Consider the following 26756-nt stretch of genomic DNA (forward strand, 5'->3'; position numbering starts at 1 on the left):
CCGCCGTCGACCCCCAGCCCACGTCCCTCCCCTGGCCCGGAATGCCCCCAATCCCTCCGCCCATCCGCCAAGCTAACTCTCTTCCTCCCTTCAAAGCCCTACTGAGAGCTCACCTCCTCCAGGAGGCCTTCCCACACTGAGCCCCCCTTTTCCTCTCCTCCTCCCCAACCCCACCTCCTTCCCCTCCCCACAGCACTTGTATATGTGTTTGTACAGATTTATGACTCTATTTTAATTGTCCATATTTACTATTCTCTTTATTTTGTTAATGTTGTGCACCTAACTTTAATTCAATTTGTTCTGACGATTTTGACGCCTGTCTGCGTGTTTTGTTTTGTTGTCTGTCTCCCCATTCTAGACTGTGAGCCTGTTGTTGGGTAGGGACCGTCTCTATAGGTTGCCGACTTGTACTTCCCAAGTGCTTAGTCCAGTGCCCTGCACACAGTAAGTGCTCAATAAATACGATTGAATGAATAAATGATTACCTTGTACCAATCCCAGGGCTTAGAACAGTGCTTGGCACATAGTAAGCGCAGTGTAGCTCAGTGGAAAGAGCCCGGGCTTTGGAGTCAGAAGTCATGGGTTCAAATCCCCGCTCCGCCAATTGCCAGCTGTGTGACTTTGGGCAAGTCATTCCGCTTCTCTGGGCCTCACTTCCCTCATCTATAACAGATGCAGAGAAGCAGCGTGGTTCAGTGGAAAGAGCCCAGGCTTGGGAGCCAGAGGTCATGGGTTCGAATGCCAGCTCTGCCACTTGTCAGCTGTGTGACCTTGGGCAAGTCACTTCACTTCTCTGAGCCTCAGTTCCCTCATCTGTAAAATGGGGATTAAGACTGTGAGCCCCACGGGGGACAACCTGATCACATTGTATTCCACCCCCCAGCGCTTAGAACAGTGCTTCGCACATAGTAAGCGCTTAACAAATGCCATCATTATTATTATTATTAAAATGGGGATTAAGACGGTGAGCGCCCCTGTGGGACAACCTGATCACCTTGTAACCTCCCCAGCGCTTAGAACAGTGCTTTGCACATAGTAAGCGCTTAATAAATGCCATCTTTATTATTATTATCAAAAACCATTATTATACAGCTGCAATTCCTGCCGGTGCCAGAAGAGGGCAGCATTGCCTAGGGGAAGGGGGGGAGTTCAGCCTGTCAATCAACGGTATTTACTGAGCGTTTACCATGTGCAGAGCACTGTACTAAGCGCTTGGGAGCGTCCAATAGAACAATAAACAGACACATTCCCTGCCCCGAATGAGCTCGTAGTCTAGAGGGGAATGCTGACAGTCTAGACGGGGAATTATGTTGCCGACTTGTACTTCCCAAGCGCTTAGTCCAGTGCTCTGCACACAGTAAGCGCTCAATAAATACGGTTGAATGAATGAATGGCCTCAAAATGTGGTTCGCACTTTAACCACAATCAATCAATGGTATTTATTGAGCGCTTACTGCGTGCAGAGCACTGGACTAAGCACTTGGGAGAGAGCAATATAAGAGTCCCTTCACTCAATCATTCAACTCAATCGTACTTATTGAGCGCTTACTGCATGCAGAGCACCGAACTAAGCACTTGGGAGAGAGCAATATAACAGAGTCCATTCACTCAATCATTCAATTCATTCAATCGTATTTATTGAGTGCTCACTGCGTGCAGATCACTGGACTAAGCACTTGGAAGAGAACAATATAAGAGTCCATTCACTCAATCATTCAATTCATTCAATCGTACTTATTGAGCGTTTACTGCATGCAGAGCACTGGACTAAGCACTTGGGAGAGAGCAATATAACAGAGTCCATTCACTCAATCATTCAATTCATTCAATCGTGCTTATTGAGCACTTACTGCGTGCAGAGCACTGGACTAAGCACTTGGGAGAGAGCAATATAACAGAGTCCATTCACTCAATCATTCAATTCATTCAATTGTATTTATTGAGCGCTTACTGCGTGCAGAGCACTGGACTAAGCACTTGGGAGAGAGCAGTATAAGAGTCCATTCACTCAATCATTCAATTCATTCAATCCTACTTATTGAGCGCTTACTGCATGCAGAGCACTGGACTAAGCACTTGGGAGAGAGCAATATAACAGAGTCCATTCACTCAATCATTCAATTCATTCAATCGTACTTATTGAGCACTTACTGCGTGCAGAGCACTGGACTAAGCACTTAGGAGAGAGCAATGTAACAGAGTCCATTCACTCAATCATTCAATTCATTCAATCGTATTTATTGAGTGCTCACTGTGTGCAGATCACTGGACTAAGCACTTGGAAGAGAACAATATAAGAGTCCATTCACTCAATCATTCAATTCATTCAATCGTACTTATTGAGCGCTTACTGCATGCAGAGCACTGGACTAAGCACTTGGGAGAGAGCAATATAACAGAGTCCATTCACTCAATCATTCAATTCATTCAATCGTGCTTATTGAGCACTTACTGCGTGCAGAGCACTGGACTAAGCACTTGGGAGAGAGCAATATAACAGAGTCCATTCACTCAATCATTCAATTCATTCAATTGTATTTATTGAGCGCTTACTGCGTGCAGAGCACTGGACTAAGCACTTGGGAGAGAGCAGTATAAGAGTCCATTCACTCAATCATTCAATTCATTCAATCCTACTTATTGAGCGCTTACTGCATGCAGAGCACTGGACTAAGCACTTGGGAGAGAGCAATATAACAGAGTCCATTCACTCAATCATTCAATTCATTCAATCGTACTTATTGAGCACTTACTGCGTGCAGAGCACTGGACTAAGCACTTGGGAGAGAGCAATGTAACAGAGTCCATTCACTCAATCATTCAATTCATTCAATCGTATTTATTGAGTGCTCACTGCGTGCAGATCACTGGACTAAGCACTTGGAAGAGAACAATATAAGAGTCCATTCACTCAATCATTCAATTCATTCAATCGTACTTATTGAGCGTTTACTGCATGCAGAGCACTGGACTAAGCACTTGGGAGAGAGCAATATAACAGAGTCCATTCACTCAATCATTCAATTCATTCAATCGTGCTTATTGAGCACTTACTGCGTGCAGAGCACTGGACTAAGCACTTGGGAGAGAGCAATATAACAGAGTCCATTCACTCAATCATTCAATTCATTCAATTGTATTTATTGAGCGCTTACTGCGTGCAGAGCACTGGACTAAGCACTTGGGAGAGAGCAGTATAAGAGTCCATTCACTCAATCATTCAATTCATTCAATCCTACTTATTGAGCGCTTACTGCATGCAGAGCACTGGACTAAGCACTTGGGAGAGAGCAATATAACAGAGTCCATTCACTCAATCATTCAATTCATTCAATCGTACTTATTGAGCACTTACTGCGTGCAGAGCACTGGACTAAGCACTTAGGAGAGAGCAATGTAAGAGTCCATTCACTCAATCATTCAATTCATTCAATCGTATTTATTGAGCGCTTACTGCGTGCAGAGCACTGGACTAAGCACTTGGGAGAGAGCAATATAAGAGTCCATTCACTCAATCATTTAATTCATTCAATCGTACTTATTGAGCACTTACTGCATGCAGAGCACTGGACTAAGCAACCTGGGAGAGAGCAATATAACAGGGTCCAGTCACTCAATCATTCAATTCATTCAATTGTACTTATTGAGCGCTTACTGCATGCAGAGCACTGGACTAAGCACCTGGGAGAGAGCAATATAACAGAGTCCATTCACTCAATCGTACTTATTGAGCGCTTACTGTGTGCAGAGCACTGGACTAAGCACTTGGGAGAGAGCAATATGAGTCCATTCACTCAATCATTCAATTCATTCAATCGTACTTATTGAGCGCTTACTGCATGCAGAGCACTGGACTAAGCACTTGGGAGAGAGCAATATAACAGAGTCCATTCACTCAATCATTCAATTCATTCAATCGTATTTATTGAGCGCTCACTGCATGCAGAGCCCTGTACTAAGCACTTGGGAGAGGGCAATATAACCGAGTTCATTCATTCGATTCATTCAATCGTATTTATTGAGCGCTTACTGTGTGCAGAGCACTGGACTGAGCGCTTGGCAAGTACAATTCAGCAGAGTTGTTGGACGTCCAACGCCTCTCCCCTCCCCAATCGAGCGCTTACTGAAAGACACCTTCGTTCGCTCACTCAGTCGTATTTACTGAGCGCTTGCAGTGTGCTAAGCACTGTACTAAGCGCTTGGGAAAGCACAAATCCCTGGGGAATCCAAACCACAGCGGGGGAAAACTTCGGCTGAGGGGGAACTGTGGTCCAAGGAAAGAAAGAAAGAAGAACCAGGGCAAAACTACAGAATTTCCTGAGCAGCTGAAGCTGGGGTGTAAGTCATTATGGGCAGGGAATGTTATTGTTTTATCTCCCAAGCGCTTACTACAGTGCTCTGCACACAGTAAGCGCTCAATAAATGAGTGAATGAATGATTTTATATACATATATAATATAATCATGCATATTATAGTTTTTGTTAAGCGATTACTATGTGTCTGGAGCTGTATTAAGTACTGGGGTAAATACAAGATAATCAGGTGGGACACAATCCATGTTCTGCATGGAGTTCACGGGCTTTTTTCGTTCTTGGGGATTTCTTTAATGGAATTTGTTAGGCACTTACTATGTACCAGACACTGTACTAAGCACTGAGGTAGATATAAGAGCATCAGGTGGGACCCATGTTCTACGTGGGGCTCGCATTTTTAATCACCCTTTTACAGCGTGTCTCAGTGGAAAGAGCCCGGGCTTGGGAGTCCGAGGTCATGGGTTCTAATCCCGGCTCCGCCACTTGTCCGCTGTGTGACGTTGGGCAAGTCACTTCACTTCTCTGGGCCTCAGTTCCCTCATCTGGAAAATGGGGATGAAGACTGTGAGCCCCACGTGGGACAACCTGATTACCTTGTATCCCCTCATTCATTCACTCATTCAATCGTACTTATTGAGCGCTTACTGTGTGCAGAGCACTGTACTAAGCGCTTGGGAAGTCCAAGTTGGCAACATATAGAGACGGTCCCTACACAACAGCGGGCTCACAGTCCCTCCAGTGCTTAGAACAGTGCTTGGCACATAGTACGTGCTTAACAAATGCTATCCTTATTATTATTATTATTATTATTATTATTATTATTAAATGAGGTAACTGAAGTCCAGAGACGTGAAGTGACTTGCTCAAGGTCACGCACCAGACAAGTGTACTTCCCAAGCGCTTAGTACAGTGCTCTGCACACAGTAAGTGCTCAATAAATACGATTGATTGATTGATTGATTGATTGAATGAGTGAAAAGTGGTAGAGCTGGGATTAGAGCCAATCAGTTGACAGTATTTATTGAGCCTTTACTGGGTGGAGAGCACTGTACTAAGCGCTTGGGAGACTACAGTCTGAGCCCCTTCCTTCCTCTCCCCCTCGTCCCCCTCTCCATCCCCCCCATCTTACCTCCTTCCCTTCCCCACAGCACCTGTATATATGTATATGTTTGTACATATTTATTACTCTATTTATTTATTTATTTATTTTACTCATACATATCTATTCTATTTATTTTATTTTGTTAGTATGTTTGGTTTTGTCTCCCCCTTTTAGACCGTGAGCCCACTGTTGGGTAGGGACTGTCTCTATATGTTGCCAACTTGTACTTCCCAGGCGCTTAGTCCAGTGCTCTGCACACAGTAAGCGCTCAATAAATACGATTGATGATGATGATGATGATATAGTTGGTTAGACATGTTCCCTGCCTGCAAAGGGGGTCCTTCTAACTCCCAGGCTAGTGCTGTAAGCCACTGGGCCAGGATGCTTCTCAGGGTATCAGTTGCGGGGAGAGGGTGGCTAGCAGAAGGGCAGAGTGGCAAGGAAAGATGGGCGGAGGGAACCAAGGAGGAAAGGAGGGGGCGGCCAGGCTCCTTCCTGGGGTTCTTCCCTTTTCTTTCTGTCCTGGGGGAGAGTGGGGATTAATAATAACGGCATTTATTAAGCGCTTACAATGTGCAAAGCACTGTTCTAAGCACTGGGGAGGTTACAAGGTAATCAGATTGTCCCACGGGGGGCTCACAGCCTTAATCCCCATTTTACAGATGAGGCAACTGAGGCGCAGGGAAGTGACTTGCCCAAAGTCACACAGCTGACAGTTGGAGGAGCCGGGATTCGAAACCGTGACCTCCGACTCCAAAGCCCGGGCTCTTTCCGGTCGCCTTCTAGACTGTGGGCCCGCTGTTGGGTAGGGACTGTCTCTGTATGTTGCCAATTTGTGTTTCCCAAGCGCTTAGAACAGTGCTCTGCACACAGTAAGCACACAGTAATATGATTGATTGATTGATTGATTGATTTCCACTGAGCCACGCTGCTTTTCTAAGACTGTGAGCCCCATTTAGGAGGGGGATTGTGTCTGACCTGACTAGCTTGGGTCTATCCCAGTGCTTAGTACAGTGCCTGGCACATAGTAAGTGCTAAACAAATACCCCAAAAACGGGAAAGGTGATGGGAGCCAGGAACTGTGGCTCTGGACTGAAGTTCACTGAGGGCAGGGAACGCGTCTACCAACTCCGGGGTAGCGTACTCTCCCAAGCGCTTGGTACAGTGCTTAAGAAGCAGCGCGGCTCAGTGGAAAGAGCCCGGGCTTTGGAGTCAGAGGTCACGGGTTCAAATCCCCACTCCGCCAATTGTCAGCTGTGTGACTTTGGGCAAGTCACTTCACTTCTCCGGGCTTCAGTTCCCTCATCTGGAAAATGGGGATGAAGACTGTGAGCCCCCCGTGAGACAACCTTGCAACCTCCCCAGCGCTTAGAACAGTGCTCTGCACATAGTAAGCCCTTAATAAATGCCGTCCTTTATTTATTTATCTATTTTACCTGTACATATCTATTCTATTTATTTTATTTTGTTAGTATGTTTGATTTTGTTCTCTATCTCCCCCTGTTAGACTGTGAGCCCACTGTTGGGTAGGGACTGTCTCTAGATGTTGCCAACTTGTACTTCCCAAGCGCTTAGTACAGTGCTCTGCACACAGTACGTGCTCAATAAATACAATTGATTGATTGATTGATTATTATTATTATTACAGTGCTCTGTGCACAGTAAGCGCTCAATAAATACCACTGATTGGTGGAGAGGAGGCCTGGAAGGAGGCGAAACGGATTCTAGACTTTTAGACTGTGAGCCCACTGTTGGGTAGGGACTGTCTCTATATGTTGCCAATTTGTACTTCCCAAGCACTTAGTACAGTGCTCTGCACACAGTAAGTGCTCAATAAATATGATTGATTGATTGATTGATTAATAATAATAATGGCATTTATTAAGCACTTACTATGTGCAAAGCACTGTTCTAAGTGCTGGGGAAGCTACAAGGTGATCAGGTTGTCCCACAGGGGGCTCACAATCTTACTCCCCATTTTCCAGATGAGGTAACTGAGGCCCAGAGAAGTGAAGTGACTTGCCCAAAGTCACACAGCTGACAGTTGGCGGAGCCGGGATTCAAACCCACGACCTCTGCCTCCAAAGCCCGGGCTCTTTTCCACTGAGCCACGCTGCTTCTCCAAGCAGTGATTGATTTATTATTATTATTATTATTACAGTGCTCTGTGCACAGTAAGCGCTCAGTAAATACCACCAATTGGTGGAGGGGAGGCCTGGAAGGAGGCGAAAGGGATTCTAGACTTTTAGACTGTGAGCCCACTGTTGGGTAGGGACTGTCTCTATATGTTGCCAATTTGTACTTCCCAAGCACTTAGTCCAGTGCTCTGCACATAGTAAGCGCTCAATAAATACAATTGATTGATTGATTGATTGATTATTATTATTACAGTGCTCTGTGCACAGTAAGCGCTCAATAAATACCACCGATTGGTGGAGGGGAGGCCTGGAAGGAGGCGAAAGGGATTCTAGACTTTTAGACTGTGAGCCCACTGTTGGGTAGGGACCGTCTCTGTATGTTGCCAATTTGTACTTCCCAAGCGCTTAGTCCAGTGCTCTGCACATAGTAAGCGCTCAATAAATACGATTGATTGATTGATTATTATTATTACAGTGCTCTGTGCACAGTAAGCGCTCAATAAATACCACTGATTGGTGGAGGGGAGGCCTGGAAGGAGGCGAAAGGGATTCTAGACTTTTAGACCGTGAGCCCACTGTTGGATAGGGACCGTCTCTATATGTTGCCAACTTGGACTTCCCAAGCGCTTAGGACAGTGCTCTGCACATAGTAAGCGCTCAATAAATACGATTGATGATGATGAAAGGGATTCTAGTGGACAGAGAGAGGGAGCTTAGAGGGGGCGGGGGCCCATCTTGCCCGCAGTCGGCGGCTCTCAAAGGCCACCCATCCGGTCCAGGCCGCTGCCCCGGAAACAACCTTGAGTGGCGACGAGGTATTGACCACCGGCGAGCGAGACGGCGGCCTCCGGCCCGGTGGGGTCAAGAGGTCGGGCCCGCTGGCTCGGGCGGCACGTACTAGGGTCCCCCACGCGCCCGGCCCCGGGCCAGGGGAGCGGTGGGGGAGCGGGGCTGGGGGAGACGGGCACCGGGCGGGGGCCGGGGGGAGCGGCGCGGGCACAGAAGAGCCAGGAAGCGGGTTGAGCGGTTTCGGGTTTTGCTGGTAGTGGTGGGAGATATAAAAAGCTGGGAGCCGTCAAGCCGGGGTGGCCCTGAGAGGGTCTTCCCTTCCCGCCCCCCGGCCTCGGAGCCAGTCCGGCCCTCCGCGGCCCCGGAGGAGCCAACGCCGGCCTTCGGGCCTCGTGTCCGAGCCGCCCACCCCGGACGTCCACGTGCCTCCGTCCGGACGCCGGCCCGTCCCCGGGACCCGGGTGCCGGTGGCGGGGAGGGCGGAGGGGGACGGGAGGTTCTGGGTTCGGAGGCCCCGTCACCTGTCCCCCTTCCTGCAGGCCTCTCCCAGGAACAGCTTGAGCTTTCCCTGGAGGAAGTAGGAGTTGACGCGGAAAAGCTTGGCCAGGGACACCGCGGCGAGGGTGCGGAGTGGCGGCGGGGACGCCGTGGGGGTCGGGGTGACCGGGCTGCCTTTGCCCTGTGGAGGAGGGAAGAGCGGAGAGTGAGCGCGGGGACCCCGGGAGAGGGGTCCTATTAACGTCTCCCCTCTACACTGTCAGCTCGTTGTGGGCTATTGTAATATTGTCCTCTCCCAAGCGCTCAGTCCAGTGCTCTGCACCCAGTAAGCGCTCACTATCAATCAATCATATTTATCGAGCGCTTACTGGGTGCAGAGCACTGTACTAAGCGCTTGGGAAATACATGTCTACTGTATGACCCTGGGCAAGTCACTTAATCAATCAATCAATCAATCGTATTTATTGAGCACTTACTGTGTGCAGAGCACTGGACTAAGCGCTTGGGAAATACATGTCTGCTGTATGACCCTGGGCAAGTCACTTAATCAATCAATCAATCAATCGTATTTATTGAGCACTTACTGTGTGCAGAGCACTGGACTAAGCGCTTGGGAAATACATGTCTGCTGTATGACCCTGGGCAAGTCACTTAATCAATCAATCAATCGCATTTATCGAGCGCTTACTGGGTGCAGAGCACTGTACTAAGCGCTTGGGAAGTACACGTCTGCTGTATGACCTTGGGCAAGTCACTTAATCAATCAATCAATCAATCATATTTATCGAGCGCTTACTGGGTGCAGAGCACTGTACTAAGCGCTTGGGAAGTACATGTCTGCTGTATGACCCTGGGCAAGTCACTTAATCAATCAATCAATCAATCGTATTTATCAAGCGCTTACTGGGTGCAGAGCACTGGACTAAGCGCTTGGGAAATACACGTCTGCTGTATGACCCTGGGCAAGTCACTTAATCAATCAATCAATCAATCAATCGTATTTATTGAGCACTTACTGTGTGCAGAGCACTGGACTAAGTGCTTGGGAAATGCATGTCTGCTGTAGGACCTTGGGCAAGTCACTTAATCAATCAATCAATCAGTCGTATTTATCGAGCGCTTACTGTGTGCAGAGCACTGGACTAAGCGCTTGGGAAGTACAAGTTGGCAACATATAGAGACGGTCCCTACCCAACAGTGGGCTCACAGTCTAAAACTTCTCCGAGCCTCAGTTACCTCATCTGTAAAATGGGGATGAAGACTGTGAGCCCCAACGTGGGACAACTTGATCACCTTGTATCCCCCCCCCAGCGCTTAGAACAGTGCTCTGCGCATAGTAAGCGCTTAATAAATGCCATTATTATTATTATTATTGAAAGTTGGCAACTTTTACAAATACAATCGAATGAATGAGTGAAAGAGAAGCAGCATGGCCTCATGGCTACAGCCCAGGCCTGCGACTCCAAAGGACCTGGGTTCTCATCCCGGCTCCACTGTTTGCCGGTTGGGCGACCTAGGGCGAGTCACTTCACTTCTTTGGGCCTCAGTTATCACATCTGCAAAAGGGGGTTTCATTCATTCATTCAATTGTATTTATTGAGCGCTTACTGTGTGCAGAGCACTGTACTAAGCGCTTGGGAAGTCCAAGTTGGCAACATATAGAGACAGTCCCTACCCAACAGTGGGCTCACAGTCTAGGGTTTGAGCCTGGGAGCCCCGTGGGGGGCAGGGACAGCATCCAACCTGATTGGCTTGTATCGACCCCAGCGCTCAGCACAGTGCCTGGCACACAGTGAGCACCCAGGGCTGGTTCTCCCTATCTCTTAGACTCCCTCTCCCCTGGTTTCCTCATGTGACTGCCTTCTCTACCATTCATTCATTTTTAGACTGTGAGCCCACTGTTGGGTAGGGACTGTCTCTATATGTTGCCAATTTGTACTTCCCAAGCGCTTAGTACAGTGCTCTGCACATAGTAAGCTCTCAATAAATACTATTGATGATGATGATGATGATTCAGCCGTATTTATTGAGCGCTTACTGTGGGCAGAGCGCTGGACCGAGCGCTTGGAAAGTATAATTCAGCAACAAAGAGAGACAGTCCCTGCCCACAACGGGCTCACAGTCTAGAAGTGTGTGTGGGGGGGCTACCCCAGTGCGTAGTACAGTGCTTGGCACATAGTAGGTGCTTACCAAATGGGACCACAAACGAATTAATTAATTATGTCACCCTGGGCGGTGGGAGGGGTCACTTGTGATAAGCAGCGTGGCTCAGTGGGAAGAACACGGACTCTGGAGTCAGAGGTCATGGGTTCAAATCCTGGCTCCGCCAATTGTCAGCTGTGTGACTTTGGGCAAGTCACCCTGGGCCTCAGTTACCTCATCTGTAAAATGGGGATGAAGACTGTGAGCCCCCCGTGGGACAACCTGATCACCTTGTAACCTCCCCAGTGCTTAGAACAGTGCTTTGCACGTAGTAAGCACTTAATGAATGCCATTATCATTATAATAATAATCTTTCTTTTAGACTGTGAGCCCACTGTTGGGTAGGGACTGTCTCTATATGTTGCCAACCTGTACTTCCCAAGCGCTTAGTACAGTGCTCTGCACACAGTAAGCACTCAATAAATACGATTGATTGATTGATTGATTGATTTAGGGGCAGGAATCTCCTCCGCCGCGGGGCGGGTGGGAAACTCCCTTCCTGGCTCCCTTGTGTCAGTCAGTCAGTCATTCGTATTTATTGAGCGCTCACTGTATGTAGAGCACTGTAGCGGGTGGGAAACTCTCTACCTGGCTCCCTTGTGTCAGTCAGTCAGTCATTCGTATTTATTGAGCGCTCACTGTGTGTAGAGCACTGTAGTGGGTGGGAAACTCTCTTCCTGGCTCCCTTGTGTCAATTAATCAGTATTCGTATTTATTGAGCGCTCACTGTGTGTAGAGCTCTGTAGCAGGTGGGAAACTCTCTCCCTGGCTCCCTTGTGTCAGTCAGTCAGTCATTCGTATTTATTGAGCGCTCACTGTGTGTAGAGCACTGTAGCGGGTGGGAAACTCTCTTCCTGGCTCCCTTGTGTCAGTCAGTCAGTCATTCGTATTTATTGAGCGCTCACTGTGTGTAGAGCACTGTAACAGGTGGGAAACTCTCTCCCTGGCTCCCTTGTGTCAGTCAATCAGTCATTCGTATTTATTGAGCGCTCACTGTGGGTAGAGCACTGTAGCAGGTGGGAAACTCTCTTCCTGGCTCCCTTGTGTCAGTCAGTCATTATTTGTATTTATTGAGCGCTCACTGTGTGTAGAGAACCTTGTAACCTCCCCAGCACTTAGAACAGTGCTTTGCACGTAGAACTTAATAAATGCCATTATTATTATTATTATTATTATTATTATTATCATTATTATTATTGTTATTAGAACAGACCCATTCCCTGTCAACAACAAAGTTTACAGTCTAGAGGGAGAGACAGAAGTTAATAGACATAAAGTGGCTCAGTGGAAAGAGCATGGGCTTTGGAGTCAGAGGTCATGGGTTCAAATCTCAGCTCTGCCAATTGTCAGCTGTGTGACTTTGGGCAAGTCACTTCATTTCTCTGGGCCCCAGTTCCCTCATCTGTAAAATGGGGATGAAGACTGTGAGCCCCCCAATGGGACAACCTGATCACCTTGTAACCTCCCCAGTGCTTAGAACGGTGTTTTGCACATAGTAAGTGCTTAATGAATGCCATCATCATTGTTATTATTATTGTTAGAACAGACCCATTCCCTGTCGACAACAAAGTTTTCAGTCTAGAGGGGGAGACAGAGTTAATAGACATAAAGTGGCTCAGTGGAAAGAGCATGGGCTTGGGAGCCAGAGGTCATGGGTTCAAATCCCAGCTCCGCCAATTGTCAGCTGTGTGACTTTGGCCAAGTCATTTAACTTCTCTGGACCTCAGTTTTCTCATCTGTAAAATGGGGATTAAGACTGTGAGCCCCCCGTGGGACAGCCTGATCACCTTGTAACCTCCCCAGTGCTTAGAACAGTGCTTTGCACATAGTAAGTGCTTAATAAATGCCATTATTATTATTATTAGAACAGACCCATTCCCTGTCGACAACAAAGTTTTCAGTCTAGAGGGGGAGACAGAAGTTAATAGACATAAAGTGGCTCAGTGGAAAGAGCATGGGCTTGGGAGCCAGAGGTCATGGGTTCAAATCCCAGCTCCGCCAATTGTCAGCTGTGTGACTTTGGGCAAGTCACTTCATTTCTCTGGGCCTCATCTATAAAATGGGGATGAAGACTGTGAGCCCCCCGTGGGACAACCTGATCACCTTGTAACCTCCCCAGCGCTTAGAACAGTGCTTTGCACGTAGTCAGAGCTTAATAAATGCCATCGTTATTGTTATTATTGTTACTAGAACAGACCCATTCCCTGCCCACAACAAAGTTTGCAGTCTACAGGGGGAGACGGACGTTAATAGACATAAATGAATAAGGGGCTGTTTGGGGACCGCCAAACCGGCCACCGCGGAGATTCTCACCTGGACCCTCAGGCTCCTCAGGAGTGCGGTCAGACTACGCAAGCCACTGACGGCTTTGTCCAGATGATATTGCAGGAGGTCCGGGGTTCGGGAGGCGTTGGCCATCAGGGTCCGGGCCCGGAGGATGGCTTCCGAGAGCAGGGACAGCCCCTGCCACACATCCTCGGCCTGCTGCTCCACCTGCAAAACCCACGGCAGCGAGTGACGGGAAGCTCCTGGCGGGCAGGGATCGCGCCCACCCACTCTGGGGTATGGCAGCCTCCCGGGCGCTTAGTACAGGGCAGTGTGGTTTAATAATAATAATAATGATGGCATTTATTAAGCACTTACTATGTGCAAAGCACCGTTCTAAGCGCTGGGGAAGTTACAAGGTGATCCGGTTGTCCCACAGGGGACAGCCTTCATCCCCATTTTACAGATGAGGGAACTGAGGCACAAAGAAGTGAAGCGACTTGCCCAAAGTCACACAGCTGACAATTGGCGGTGCTGGGATTTGAACCCATTACCTCTCCCTCCTTCCTCTCCCCCTCCTCCCCATCCCCCCCGCCTTACCTCCTTCCCCTCCCCATAGCACCTGTATATATGTATATAGGTATATATGTTTGTACATATTTTTTTACTCTATTTATTTATTTATTTTATTTGTACATATCTATTCTATTTATTTTATTTTGTTAGTATGTTTGGTTTTGTTCTCTGTCTCCCCCTTTTAGACTGTGAGCCCACTGTTGGGTAGGGACTGTCTCTAGATGTTGCCAATTTGTACTTCCCAAGCGCTTAGTACAGTGCTCTGCACATAGTAAGCGCTCAATAAATACGATTGATGATGATGATATGTTTGTACGTATTTATTACTCTAGTTATTTATTTATTTTATTTGTACATATTTATTCTATTTATTTTATTTTGTTAATATGCTCTGTTTTGTTGTCCGTCTCCCCCTTCTAGGCTGTGAGCCCGCTGTTGGGTAGGGACCGTCTCTATATGTTGCCAACTTGGACTTCCCAAGCGCTTAGTCCAGTGCTCTGCACACCGTAAGCGCTCAATAAATATGATTGAATGAATGAATGAATGAATGAATGAATGACTTGCCCAAAGTCACCCAGTTGTCAGGTGGTGGAGCTGGGATTTGAACCCAGGACCTCTGACTCCAAAGCCCGAGTTCTTTCCAGTGAGCCATGCTGCTTCTCTGGTGGAAAGAGGCTGGGTTTGGGAGTCAGAGGACGTGGGTTCTAATCCCGGCTCAGCCACTTATCAGCTGTGTGACTTTGGGCAGGCACTTAACTTCAGTCGGCTAAATATGATTGACCGACTGACTGACTATTCATATTAATGCCCATCTCCCCTTCTAGACTGTCACCTCCTTGTGGACAGGGAATGTGACTGTTATATTATTCTATCCTACCCTCCCAAGTGCTCAGTACAGTGCTCTGCACACAGTAAGCGCTCAATAAATATGATTGACCGACTGACTGACTATTCATATTAACACCCATATCCCCTTTTAGACTGTCAGCTCCTTGTGGACAGGGAATGTGACTGTTACATTGCTCTACCCTACCCTCCCAAGCGCTCAGTACAGTGCTCTGCACACAGTAGGTGCTCAATAAATACGATTGACCTACGGAATGGCTATTGGAAGATGAAGCGGGTGGGAGTTCCAAGCAGGAGGGAAGACGTGGGCGAGGGGTTCGACGGCAAGATAGACTCATGGCTCGTCTCCAACCTGTAAGCTCATTGTGGGCAGGGATCATATCTACCAACTCTGTTACACTGGACTCTCCCAAGCGCTTAATACAGTGCTCTGCACACAATAAGTGCTCAATAAATACGAATGACCTATGGACTGGCTATTGGAAGATGAAGCGGGAGGGAGTTCCAAGCAGGAGGGAAGATGTGGGCTAGGGGTTCGGCGGCGAGATAGACTCAAAGCTCGTCTCCAGCCTGCAAACTCATTATGGGCAGGGATCATCTCTACCAACTCTGCTGCACTGGACTCTCCCAAGCGCTTAGTACAGTGTTCTGCACACAATAAGTGCTCAATAAATACGAATGACCTATGGACTGGCTATCGGAAGATGAAGCAGGAGGGAGTTCCAAGCAGGAGGGAAGACGTAGGTGAGAGGTTAGGCGGCGAGATAAACTCAAAGCTCTTCTCCAGCCTGTAAGCTCATTATGGGCAGGGATCATATCTACCAACTCTGCTGCACTGGACTCTCCCAAGCGCTTAGTACAGTGTTCTGCACACAGTAGGCGCTTAATAAATACAATTGACCTAAGGACTGGCTATTGGAAGATGAAGCGGGACGGAGTTCCGAGCAGGTAGGAAGACGTGGGTGAGGGGTTCGGCGGCGAGATAGGCTCAAAGCTCATCTCCAGTCCGTAAGCTCATTGTGGGCAAGGATTATATCTACCAACTCTGTTGCAGTGGACTCTCCCAAGCGCTTAGTACAGTGTTCTGCACATAGTAGGCGCTCAATAAATACGATTGACCTAAGGACTGGCTATTGGAAGATGAAGCGGGAGGGAGTTCCGAGCAGGTAGGAAGACGTGGGTGAGGGGTTCGGCGGCGAGATAGGCTCAAAGCTCATCTCCAGTCCGTAAGCTCATTGTGGGCAAGGATTATATCTACCAACTCTGTTGCAGTGGACTCTCCCAAGCGCTTAGTACAGTGTTCTGCACATAGTAGGTGCTCAATAAATACGATTGACCTAAGGACTGGCTATTGGAAGATGAAGCAGGAGGGAGTTCCAAGCAGGAGGGAAGATGTAGGCGAGAGGTTCGGCGGCGAAATAGACTCAAAGCTCGTCTCCAGCCTGTAAGCTCATTGTGGGCAGGGATCATATCTACCAACTCTGTTGCACTGGACTCTCCCAAGCGCTTAGTACAGTGTTCTGCACACAGTAGGAGCTCAATAAATACGATTGACCTAAGGACTGGCTATTGGAAGATGAAGCGGGAGGGAGTTCCAAGCAGGAGGGGAGATGTGGGCGAGGGGTTCGGCGGTGAGATAGGCTCAAAGCTCATCTCCAGCCCATAAGCTCATTGTGGGCAGGGATCATATCTACCAACTCTGTTGCAGTGGACTCTCCCAAGCGCTTAGTACAGTGCTCTGCACACAGTAAGCGCTCAGTAAATACCACTGATTGATTGAGGGGGAGGCACAGGATGAAGATTGGCATTAGAGGAGCGAAGTGTAGTGGAGGAGGAATGAGGCGAGGCAGGTGGGGGAGAGCTGATTGCCCCCCGTCTTTGGGTCACCGGGTCTCTCTGGCTCCCCTGGGACCCCCTTTTCCCTGAGCGGAGCAGGGAGCCCTCAAGGGCGGGGACCCTCCCCCCCGAGACGAATCTCACCTCCATCCTCTTCCAGGTATTGAAGTTCACCCTAGTGTCCGGGACGGTGATGTTCTCACTCAAGGCGCAATCCTCCGCGCAGCCTTCCTGCAACAGTCCAACCCAAGGGGAACCGTCGGACGGTGGGCCGGGGGGGTTTCCATTTAATAATAATAATAATGATGATGGCATTTGTTAAGCGCTTACTATGTGCAAAGCATGTTCTAAGCTCTGGGGAGGGTACAAGGCGATCAGGCTGTCCCACGGGGGGCTCACAGTCTTCATCCCCATTTTACAGATGAGGGAACTGAGGCCCAGAGAAGTGAAGTGACTTGCCCAAAGTCACACAGCTGACAAGTGGTGGAGCTGGGATTTGAACCCATGACCTCTGACTCCCCAGCCCGGGATCTTTCCACTGAGCCACACTGCTTCTCTTTCTCCCCACCCCTTTCTCTCCCCATTTCTCCCCACCCTTTTCCCCCACCCCCAAGTCTCCTCATGCAGTAATAATGATAATGATAATAATAATAATAATAATGGCATTTATTAAGCACTTACTATGTGCCAAGCACTGTTCTAAGTGCTGGGGAGGTTACAAAGCAATCAGGTTGTCCCCCTGGGGGCTCACAGTCTTCATCCCCATTTTCCTGATGAGGTCACTGAGGCCCAGAGAAGTGAAGTGACTTGCCCAAAGTCACACAGCGGACAATTGGCGGAGCCGGGATTTGAACCCATGACCTCTGACTCCACAGCCCGGGCTCTTTCCACTGAGCCACGCTGCTTCTCTACACAGTAGTGTGGTAGCCCCCTCACATAGGAGCACGGCAGCATGGCTGAGTGGTCTAAGACGCTGGATTAAGGTTCCAGTCTCTTCGGGGGCATGGGTTCAAATCCTACTGCTGCCAGCCTGGTTTTGGAGAAGCAGCGTGGTTTAGTGGCAAGAGCCCGGACTTGGGGGGGTCAGAGGTCATGGGTTCTAATCCCAGCTCCGCCACTTGTCTGCTATGTTACCCTGGGCAAGACACTTAACTTCTCTATGCCTCAGTTACCTCATCTGGAAAATGGGGATGAAGACTGTGAGCCCCACGTGGGACAATTTGATGACCTTGTATCTGCCCCAGAGCTTAGAGCAGTGCTTGGCACAAAGTAAGCGCTTAACAAATACCAACATTATTATTATTATTAGTTGCCTCTGGGGAGGAACTTGAACACTACATTCATTCATTCAGTCAGTCATATTTATTTAGTGCTTACTGTGTGCAGAGCACTGTACTAAGCGCTTGGGAAGTACAAGTCGGCAACAGATGGAGACGGTCCCCACCCAACAACGGGCTCACAGCGGTGGCTCCTTCCTCAGGGCTAGCTCTGGGGAGAAGGGGGAGGCCAACACCAGCTATGTAGAAACCCGCCCCCCATACACACTTTTTTATGGTATTTATTAAGCGCTTACTATGTGCCAGGCACTGTTGTAAGCGCTGGGGTTGGACGCGGCCCCTGTCCCACACTGGGCTCACAGTCTCAATCCCCATTTGGCAGATGAGGGAACGGAGGCCCAGAGAAGTGAAGCGACTTGCCCAAGGCCACACATTAGACAACTGGCGGAGCCAGGATTAGAACCCAGGTCCTTCGGACTCCCAAGCCCGGGCTCTACCCACTAGGCCATGCTGCTTCACTTGTCTCCCCCTTCTACACTGTGAGCCCGTTGTTGGGTAGGGACCGTCTCTAGATGTTGCCGACTTGTACTGCCCAAGCGCTTAGTCCAGTGCTCTGCACACAGTAAGCGCTCAATAAATACGATGGAATGAATGAATCCTCCCGCCCAGCCCGGGATCCCCCCTCTCCCACCTCCCCAAGTGTGTGCGTGGGTGTGTTGGAGGGTGGGAGGTGGGGACAGGTGTCTCCCCCTTTTAGACTGTGAGCCCACTGTTGGGTAGGGATTGTCTCTATATGTTGCCAATTTGTACTTCCCAAGCGCTTAGTCCAGTGCTCTGCACACAGTAAGCGCTCAATAAATACGATTGATGATGATGATGACAGGTCTGGTTATCCTGGAGAGGATGCTCTCACCGTGACGTTCTCCGCCTCCTTGGCCTCCCGAATGTATCTCTCCAGGACCCGGCTGTCGCAGTCGGGCCGCAGCGGGGACCCCCGGGCCGGGACTCCCAGGTGCGGCAGGAGCAGAAGCAGCAGCAGTGGGGACAACACCACCAGGAAGGTCGTTCCTGGGGGCGGGAAGAACCAGGCGGGGCCTGAGATGGCCAGCCGGGCAGGGGGACGCCACTGCCAGGCCACCCTGGCATCCCTGGCCACCCAGGACCCAGACATCTTCCTGTACCCCCATCTCTCTCTCTGTTCCCTAGTCGGTCAGCCAGTGGTACTTACTGAGCGCTTACCGTGTGCAGACCACTGTACTAAGCACTTGGGAGAGTGATATTTATTTGTATTGCTATCTCCCTCCCTCTGGACTGTCAGCTGGTCGTGGGCAGCGAATCTGTCTATCATTCATTCAATTCAATGAATTCGAATTGACTTCGTTCAATTTGATCGTATTTATCGAGCACTCACTGTGTGCGGACTACCGTTCCAAGCGCTCACTGCCCTCTCCCAAGCGCAGACCACTGTACTAAGCACTTGGGAGAGTGATATTTATTCGTATTGCTGTCTGTCTCCCTCCCTCTGGACTGTCAGCTGGTCGTGGGCAGCGAATCTGTCTATCATTCGCTCAATTCAATGAATTCGAATTGAATTCGTTCAATTCGATCGTATTTATCGAGCACTCACTGTGTGCGGACTACCGTCCCAAGCGCTCACTGCCCTCTCCCAAGCGCAGACCACTGTACTAAGCACTTGGGAGAGTGATATTTATTCGTACTGCTGCCTGTCTCCCTCCCTCTGGACTGTCAGCTGGTCGTGGGCAGCGAATCTGTCTATCATCCATTCAATTCAATGAATTCGAATTGACTTCGTTCAATTCGATTGTATTTATCGAGCACTCACTGTGTGCGGACTACCGTTCCAAGCGCTCACTGCCCTCTCCCAAGCGCAGACCACTGTACTAAGCACTTGGGAGAGTGATATTTATTCGTACTGCTGCCTGTCTCCCTCCCTCTGGACTGTCACCTGGTAGTGGGCAGCGAATCTGCCTATCATCCATTCAATTCGATGAATTCGAATTGAATTCGTTCAATTCGATTGTATTTATCGATCACTCACTGTGTGCGGACTACTGTTCCAAGCGCTCACTGCCCTCTCCCAAGTGCTTAGTACAGTGCTCTGCCCACGGTAATAATAATGATAGTATGTTAAGCGCTCACTATGTGCCGAGCACGGTTCTAAGGTTATCAGATCGTCCCCCGTGGGGCTCCCAGTCTTCATCCCTGTTTTATGGATGAGGTAACTGAGGCCCAGAGAAGCGAAGCGACTCGCCCCGAGTCACCCAGCTGACAAGTTGCCGAAGCCGGGATTAGACCCGACGACCTCCGACCCCCAAGCCCGGGCTCTCTCCACGAAGCCACGCTGCTTCTCGAGCGCTCGATAACCACGACCGGACGAAGGGATAGAGTGGGACGAGAGGACAGGGGGCATCCCCCGACCGAGGGGTTCCCCCTGCCCCTGTCCTGCCCCCCAATTCCGAGTCCGGCTGCCAGGTCGCTCCACATGGAGTCCTGCTCTGCCTCCCCTCCCGCTCCTCCCGCCTGGGTCCTTGGGAAGTTCCCAGTCCTTGAACCCAGGTGCGGTCCCCCGGTCAACAGGCCCTGAGCCGCAAATCCCTCCTCAAACAGGGGCCCCCCGGCTGGCCCCCCACTCCCTTCCCTCCCTTCCCCCCCGGGACCACTGGAGTACTCACCGTGGACCCCCATGGTCACCACCCCCGGGGACTGGCTCTCAGAAGCAGCCCCAGGCCCGGCCCGGCCCACCCTGGGTAGCCACCATGGTGCGGACCCAAAAGCGGTCAGTCCCCGGCGGAGCGAGTGGCCGGCTCCCGGGGGTTTCCTCTGGGAAGTGAGTCCTCGCAGAGGGGCCGGCCCGTTATCAGCGGGAGTGTGCGTGCGTGTGTGTGCCGTGTGTGTCTGCGTGGGGGTGTGGGTGGGAGCATGTGTGTGTGTGTGTGACGGGGGGAGTTTGGGCGAGTGTTTGTGTGGTGTGTGTGTGGTGGTTGGGGGGCGGGCGGTGGACGGGTGGCCAGAGCAGAGGGCAGGACTCCAGGGTCCCCGGCTTGACTGTGGGAGGGGAGGGGGTGGAACCCTTGGCTATGGGGAGGGGACTGGTCTTGGGTGCGTGGTTGAAGAGGCTGGGGTCACCGGGGTGGCCTGGAGCCGTGGAGACCGAAGGACAGAAGGCCTGAGTTCCGGGGATGATAAGAAGAAGGATAACTACGGTATTTGTTCAGGAGCGCTTACTATGTTCCAATCAATCAATTGTATTTATTGAGCGCTTACTGTGTTCAGAGCGCTTGGGAAGTACAAGTTGGCAACATAGTACCAGTTGGCAACATAACTAGTCTAGTCTAGTTCCAGGCACTAGACTAAGCGCTGGGGTGGTTACGAGCAAATAGCGTTGGACTGCGAGCCCACTGTTGGGTAGGGGCCGACTCTATGCGTTGCCAGCTTGCGCTTCAGTACGGTGCTCTGCACACAGTAAGCGCTCAATAAATGTGATTGATTGATTGACACGGGGGATGGAGGGGAGAGGGATCTGGGGGGGGATTAAAGTTGATTAGATTGCACTTCCCAAGCACTTCTTCTACTTCCCAAGCGCTTAGGACAGTGCTCTGCACACAGTAAGTGCTCAATAAACACGATTGATTGATTGACTGACATGGGGGATGGAGGGAAGAAGGATCTGGGGGGATTAAAGTTGATTAGATTGTACTTCCCAAGCGCTTCTTCTACTTCCCAAGCACTTAGGACAGTGCTCTGCACACAGTAAGTGCTCAATTAATACGATTGATTGATTGACACGGGGGATGGAGGGGAGAGGGATCTGGGGGAATTAAAGTTGATTAGATTGTACTTCCCAAGCACTTCTTCTACTTCCCAAGCACTTAGTACAGTGCTCTGCACACAGTAAGAGCTCAATAAATACGATTGAATGAATGAATGAATTAGATTCCCGCAGGCCGATCCGGATGGGCCCGGGAAGGGGAAGAGGGCCGGGAGTGCAGTGCTCTGCACACAGTAAGTGCTCAATAAACACGATTGAATGAATTAAAGAATTAGATGCCCGAAGGCTGATCCGGATGGGCCCGGGAAGGGGAAGAGGGCCGGGAGTGCAGTGCTCTGCACACAGTAAGCGCTCAATAAATACGATTGAATGAATGAATGAATTAGATTCCCGAAGGCCGATCCGGATGGGCCCGGGAAGGGGAAGAGGGCTGGGAGTGCAGTGTTCTGCACACAGTAAGCGCTCAATAAATACGATTGAATGAATTAGAGAATTAGATTCCCGAAGGCCGATCCGGATGGGCCCGGGAAGGGGAAGAGGGCCGGGAGTGCAGTGCTCTGCACACAGTAAGCGCTCAATTAATACGATTGATTGATTGACACGGGGGATGGAGGGGAGAGGGATCTGGGGGGATTAAAGTTGATTAGATTGTACTTCCCAAGCACTTCTACTTCCCAAGCGCTTAGTACGGTGCTCTGCACACAGTAAGCGCTCAATGAATACGATTGAATGAATGAATGAATTAGATTCCTGAAGGCCGATCCGGACGGGCCCGGGAAGGGGAAGAGGGCCAGGAGTGCAGCGCCCTGCACACAGTAAGCGCTCAATAAATACGATTGAATGAATGAATGAATTAGATTCCCGAAGGCCGATCTGGATGGGCCCGGGAAGGAGAAGAGGGCCGGGAGTGCAGCACTCTGCACACAGTAAGTGCTCAATAAATACGATTGAATGAATTAGAGAATTATCATCATCATCAATCGTATTTATTGAGCGCTTACTATGTGCAGAGCACTGTACTAAGCGCTTGGGAAGTATTTAGATTCCCGAAGGCTGATCCGGATGGGCCCGGGAAGAGGAAGAGGGCCGGGAGTGCAGTGTTCTGCACAAAGTAAGCGCTCAATAAATATGATTGAATGAATGAATGAATTAGATTCCCAAAGGCCGATCCGGATGGGCCCGGGAAGGGGAAGAGGGCCGGGAGTGCAGTGCTCTGCACACAGTAAGTGCTCAATAAATATGATTGAATGAATTAGAGAATTAGATTCCTGGAGCCCGATCTGGATGGGCTCAGGAAGGGGAAGAGGGCCGGGAGTGCAGTGCTCTGCACACAGTAAGCGCTCAATAAATATGATTGAATGCATGAATGAATTAGATTCCCGAAGGCCGATCCGGATGGGCCCGGGAAGGGGAAGAGGGCCGGGAGTGCAGTGTTCTGCACACAGTAAGCGCTCAATAAATATGATTGAATGAATGAATGAATGAGTGAGTGAGTGAATGAATGAATGAATGAATGAATGAATGAATGAATTTCGGGATGGAGGGTCTTGAAGGGAAAATTACGGGGGCTGAAGTCAGTGGGGTTGGGGTGGGAGTTGGGCTCAGGGGGGAATGTTAGTGACCCATTCTCCATCTCCCACAGCTACTCAGTGGACAGGCCAGGTGGGCCGCAAAGGCTTCTGGGAAGCTCAGGGAGCCCCAGAAGGAGAGGTAACTGAGGCTGGAGAGACTCCTTTCAGGTTTAGTATAGTGCCCCGCACATCATTATAGCAATAATAATAAAAATGGTGGTATTTGTTAAGCGCTTACTATGTGTCAAACACCATTCTCAGGCCTAGGGTAGATACGGTCTAATCGGGTTGGATGCAGTCCCTGTCCCACATGAGACTCACAGTCTTAATCCCCATTTTATTCATTCATCCATCCAATCGCATTTATTGAGCGCTCACTGTGTGCAGAGCACTGGACTAAGAGCTTGGGAAGTCCAAGTTGGCAGGGAAGTCCAAGTTGGCAGACGAGGTCACTGAGGCCCAGGGAAATAATAATAATAATGATGGCATTTGTTAAGCGCTTACTATGTGCAAAGCACTGTTCTAAGCGCTGGGGGGAGGATACAAGGTGATCAGGTTGTCCCCAGTCTTCATCCCCATTTGACAGATGAGGGAACTGAGGCCCAGAGAAGCGAAGTGACTCACCCAAGGTCACACAGTGGACAACCGGCAGAGCCGGGATTAGAACGGTTCAATGAATACCCTTGATTGATTCATTCATTCGGTCGTATTTATTGAGCGCTTACTGTGTGCAGAGCACTGTACTAAGCGCTTGGAAAGTACAATTCGGCAACAGAGACAATCCCTACCCAACAACGGGCTCACAGTCTAGAAGGGGGGGAGACAGATTGGTTAAGGCGTGATATTTTAACCCCTCCCAAGACCCTGGTTACCCACTTCCCCCCTAGTCCCGGGTAGGCTTTAGCTCACACCCCCCCTCTCCCTGGACCCTGAGAAAGAGCCTGATTTCTTTGCGGTATTTATTAGGCGCTTACTATGTGCCAAACGCTGAACTGAGCACTGGGGTAGATACAGGATAATCAGGTCGGACACGGTGTCCGTCCAGCCCGAGGCTCACAGTCTGAGGGGTCATCATCATCATCATCAATCGTATTTATTGAGCGCTTACTGTGTGCAGAGCACTGTACTGAGCGCTTGGGAAGTACAAGTTGGCAACATATATAGTCCCTACCCAACAGTGGGCTCACAGTCTAGAAGGGGGAGACAGAGAACAAAACCAAACATATTAAGGGGTGGGAGGATAGGGACTGAATCCCCAATTCCAAATGAGGAAACTGAGGCAAGAGCAGTTAAGTGATTTCCCCAAGGCCACTCCAGCAGGCAGGTACCAGAGCCGGTACTAGAACTCAGGTCTTTGGACTCCCAGCTTGTTGGGTAAGGGTAGTCTCTATATGTTGCTGACTTGTATTTCCATTCCGTTCATTCAGTTGTATTTATTGAGCGCTTACTGTGTGCAGAGCACTGTACTAAGCGCTTCCCAAGTGCTTAGGACAGTGCTCTGCACAAAGTAAGCGCTCAATAAATACGATTAAATGAATGAATGCACTTTCCCCTAGGTCACTCTGCTTGTCAGCTAGAGGAGGTAGAGGAGAGGGGGTGAGGAATCTCGGGAAGTGGCGGGGGACGCTTCTCCGTCTTTTAGACTGTGAGCCCACTGTTGGGTAGGGACTGTCTCTATATGTTGCCAACTTGTACTTCCCAAGCGCTTAGTACAGTGCTCTGCACACAGTAAGTGCTCAATAAATACAATTGATTGATTGATTGATTGATTGATTGATTGATTTAGGGTTAGGAGGAAAAACCAAGCCGGGGGAAGGCAGTGAAGAGACTTGCGGAAGTGACGCGGATAGGGAACGGAATGACGTGGCCTAGTGGATAGTGGCTAGAGAAGCAGCGTGGCTCAGTGGAAAGAGCCCGGGCTTTGGAGTCAGAGGTCATGGGTTCAAATCCCGGTTCCACCAATTGTCAGCTGGGTGACTTTGGGCAAGTCACTTCACTTCTCTGGGCCTCAGTTCCCTCATCTGTAAAAATGGGGATTAAGACTGTGAGCCCCATGTGGGACAACCTGATCACCTTGTAACCTCTCCAGTGCTTAGAACGGTGCTTTGCACATAGTAAGCGCTTAATAAATGCTATTTAAAAAAAAAAAGCCTGGGCCTGGGCGTCGGAGGACGTGGGTCCTAATCCCAGCTCTGCCACACGTCTGCTGCGTGACCTTGGGCAAGACACTTCACTTCTCTGGGCCTCGGTTCCCTCATCTGAGAGCTCACCTCCTCCAGGAGGCCTTCCCACACTCAGCCCCCTCCTCCCCCTCTCCATCCCCCCTTTCTTACCTCCTTCCCTTCCCCACAGCACCTATATATATGTATATATGTTTGTACAGATTTATTACTCTATTTATTTATTTTACTTGTACATATCTATTCTATTTATTGTATTTTGTTAGTATGTTTGGTTTTGTTCTCTGTCCTCCCCTTTCAGACTGTGAGCCCACTGTTGGGTAGGGACTGTCTCTAGATGTTGCCAATTTGTACTTCCCAAGCACTTAGTACAGTGCTCTGCACATAGTAAGCGCTCAATAAATACGATTGATGATGATGATGATGATCTGGAAAATGGGGATGAACACTGCGAGCTCCACATGGGACGGGGACCGTGTCTGACCCGATTGCCCCGCATCAACGCCAGTGCTCCGAACAGGGCTTGGCACATAATAATAATAACGATGGCATTTATTAAGCGCTTACTATGTGCAAAGCACTGTTCATTCATTCATTCATTCAATCGTATTTATTGAGCGCTTACTGTGTGCAGAGCACTGTACTAAGCGCTTGGGAAGTACAAGTCGGCAACATAGAGAGATGGTCCCTACCCAACAGTGGGGTCACAGTCTAGAAGGGGGAGACAGAGAACGAAACAAAACATATTAACAAAATAAAATAAACAGAATAAATATGTACAAGTAAAATAAATAAATGAATAAATACAGTAATAAATATGTACAAACATATATACAGGATATTCATTCATTCATTCAATCGAATTTATTGAGCGCTTTGTTTTAGACTGTGAGCCCACTGTTGGGTAGGGACTGTCTCTATATGTTGCCAACTTGTACTTCCCAAGCGCTTCGTCCAGTGCTCTGCACGCAGTAAGCGCTCAATAAATACAATTGATTGATTGTTCTAAGTGCTGGCCGGGACATGGTAGGCTTCTAATGCCATCGTTAGTATTCATTCATTCAATCGTATTTATTGAGCGCCTACTGTGTGCAGAGCACTGGACTAAGCGCTTGGGAAGGGCAAGTTGGCAACTGTAATGAGCTCAGGAGTCCCGGCGTTCCTTCTCCTTGACTCCGAGCGCTCTCCCCTTCCTCGCCACCCCTCCAGAGAGACCCAGTTGCCCGTCCCCCCGGCCATGAGACACGCACCCTCTCCCCGCTACACACGTACACACACGTATCTGCACACGTGCTCGGCCCCGCAACACCACGTCCCCCTGGGAAGGACCCGGGCCGCCCCGGCCCCCCGACAACGACCCCCCGGTCACCCC

At 49.6% G+C, this 26756-nt stretch overlaps 1 protein-coding gene and 1 non-coding gene across 2 annotated transcripts; one reads left to right on the forward strand and one right to left on the reverse strand.

The window, feature by feature from the left end:
• Positions 1-8860: 8860 nt before the first annotated feature.
• EPO (erythropoietin) lies at positions 8861-20549 on the reverse strand. The gene is made up of 5 exons (XM_038768243.1): positions 20537-20549; positions 18757-18911; positions 16711-16797; positions 13357-13536; positions 8861-9022 (listed from the first exon to the last, which is right to left on the reverse strand). Exons 1-5 carry the CDS (start codon positions 20547-20549, stop codon positions 8861-8863), a joined length of 597 nt encoding a protein of 198 aa, XP_038624171.1.
• On the forward strand, positions 17513-17594 carry TRNAL-AAG. Its single transcript has one exon. It is a non-coding gene; the product is annotated as a tRNA-Leu (tRNA).
• Positions 20550-26756: the final 6207 nt, after the last annotated feature.

The sequence above is a fragment of the Tachyglossus aculeatus genome, chromosome Y4 (genome assembly GCF_015852505.1).
Source record: "Tachyglossus aculeatus isolate mTacAcu1 chromosome Y4, mTacAcu1.pri, whole genome shotgun sequence".
In the NCBI taxonomy this organism is placed as follows: domain Eukaryota; kingdom Metazoa; phylum Chordata; class Mammalia; order Monotremata; family Tachyglossidae; genus Tachyglossus; species Tachyglossus aculeatus.

Coding starts and splice junctions, on each gene's coding strand:
- EPO (XM_038768243.1), bottom strand. Junction 16,798..18,756: donor AGGAGGCGGAGAACGTCACG/GTGAGAGCATCC, acceptor GGACTGTTGCAG/GAAGGCTGCGCGGAGGATTG. Junction 9,023..13,356: donor TGAGGAGCCTGAGGGTCCAG/GTGAGAATCTCC, acceptor CCTCCTCCACAG/GGCAAAGGCAGCCCGGTCAC.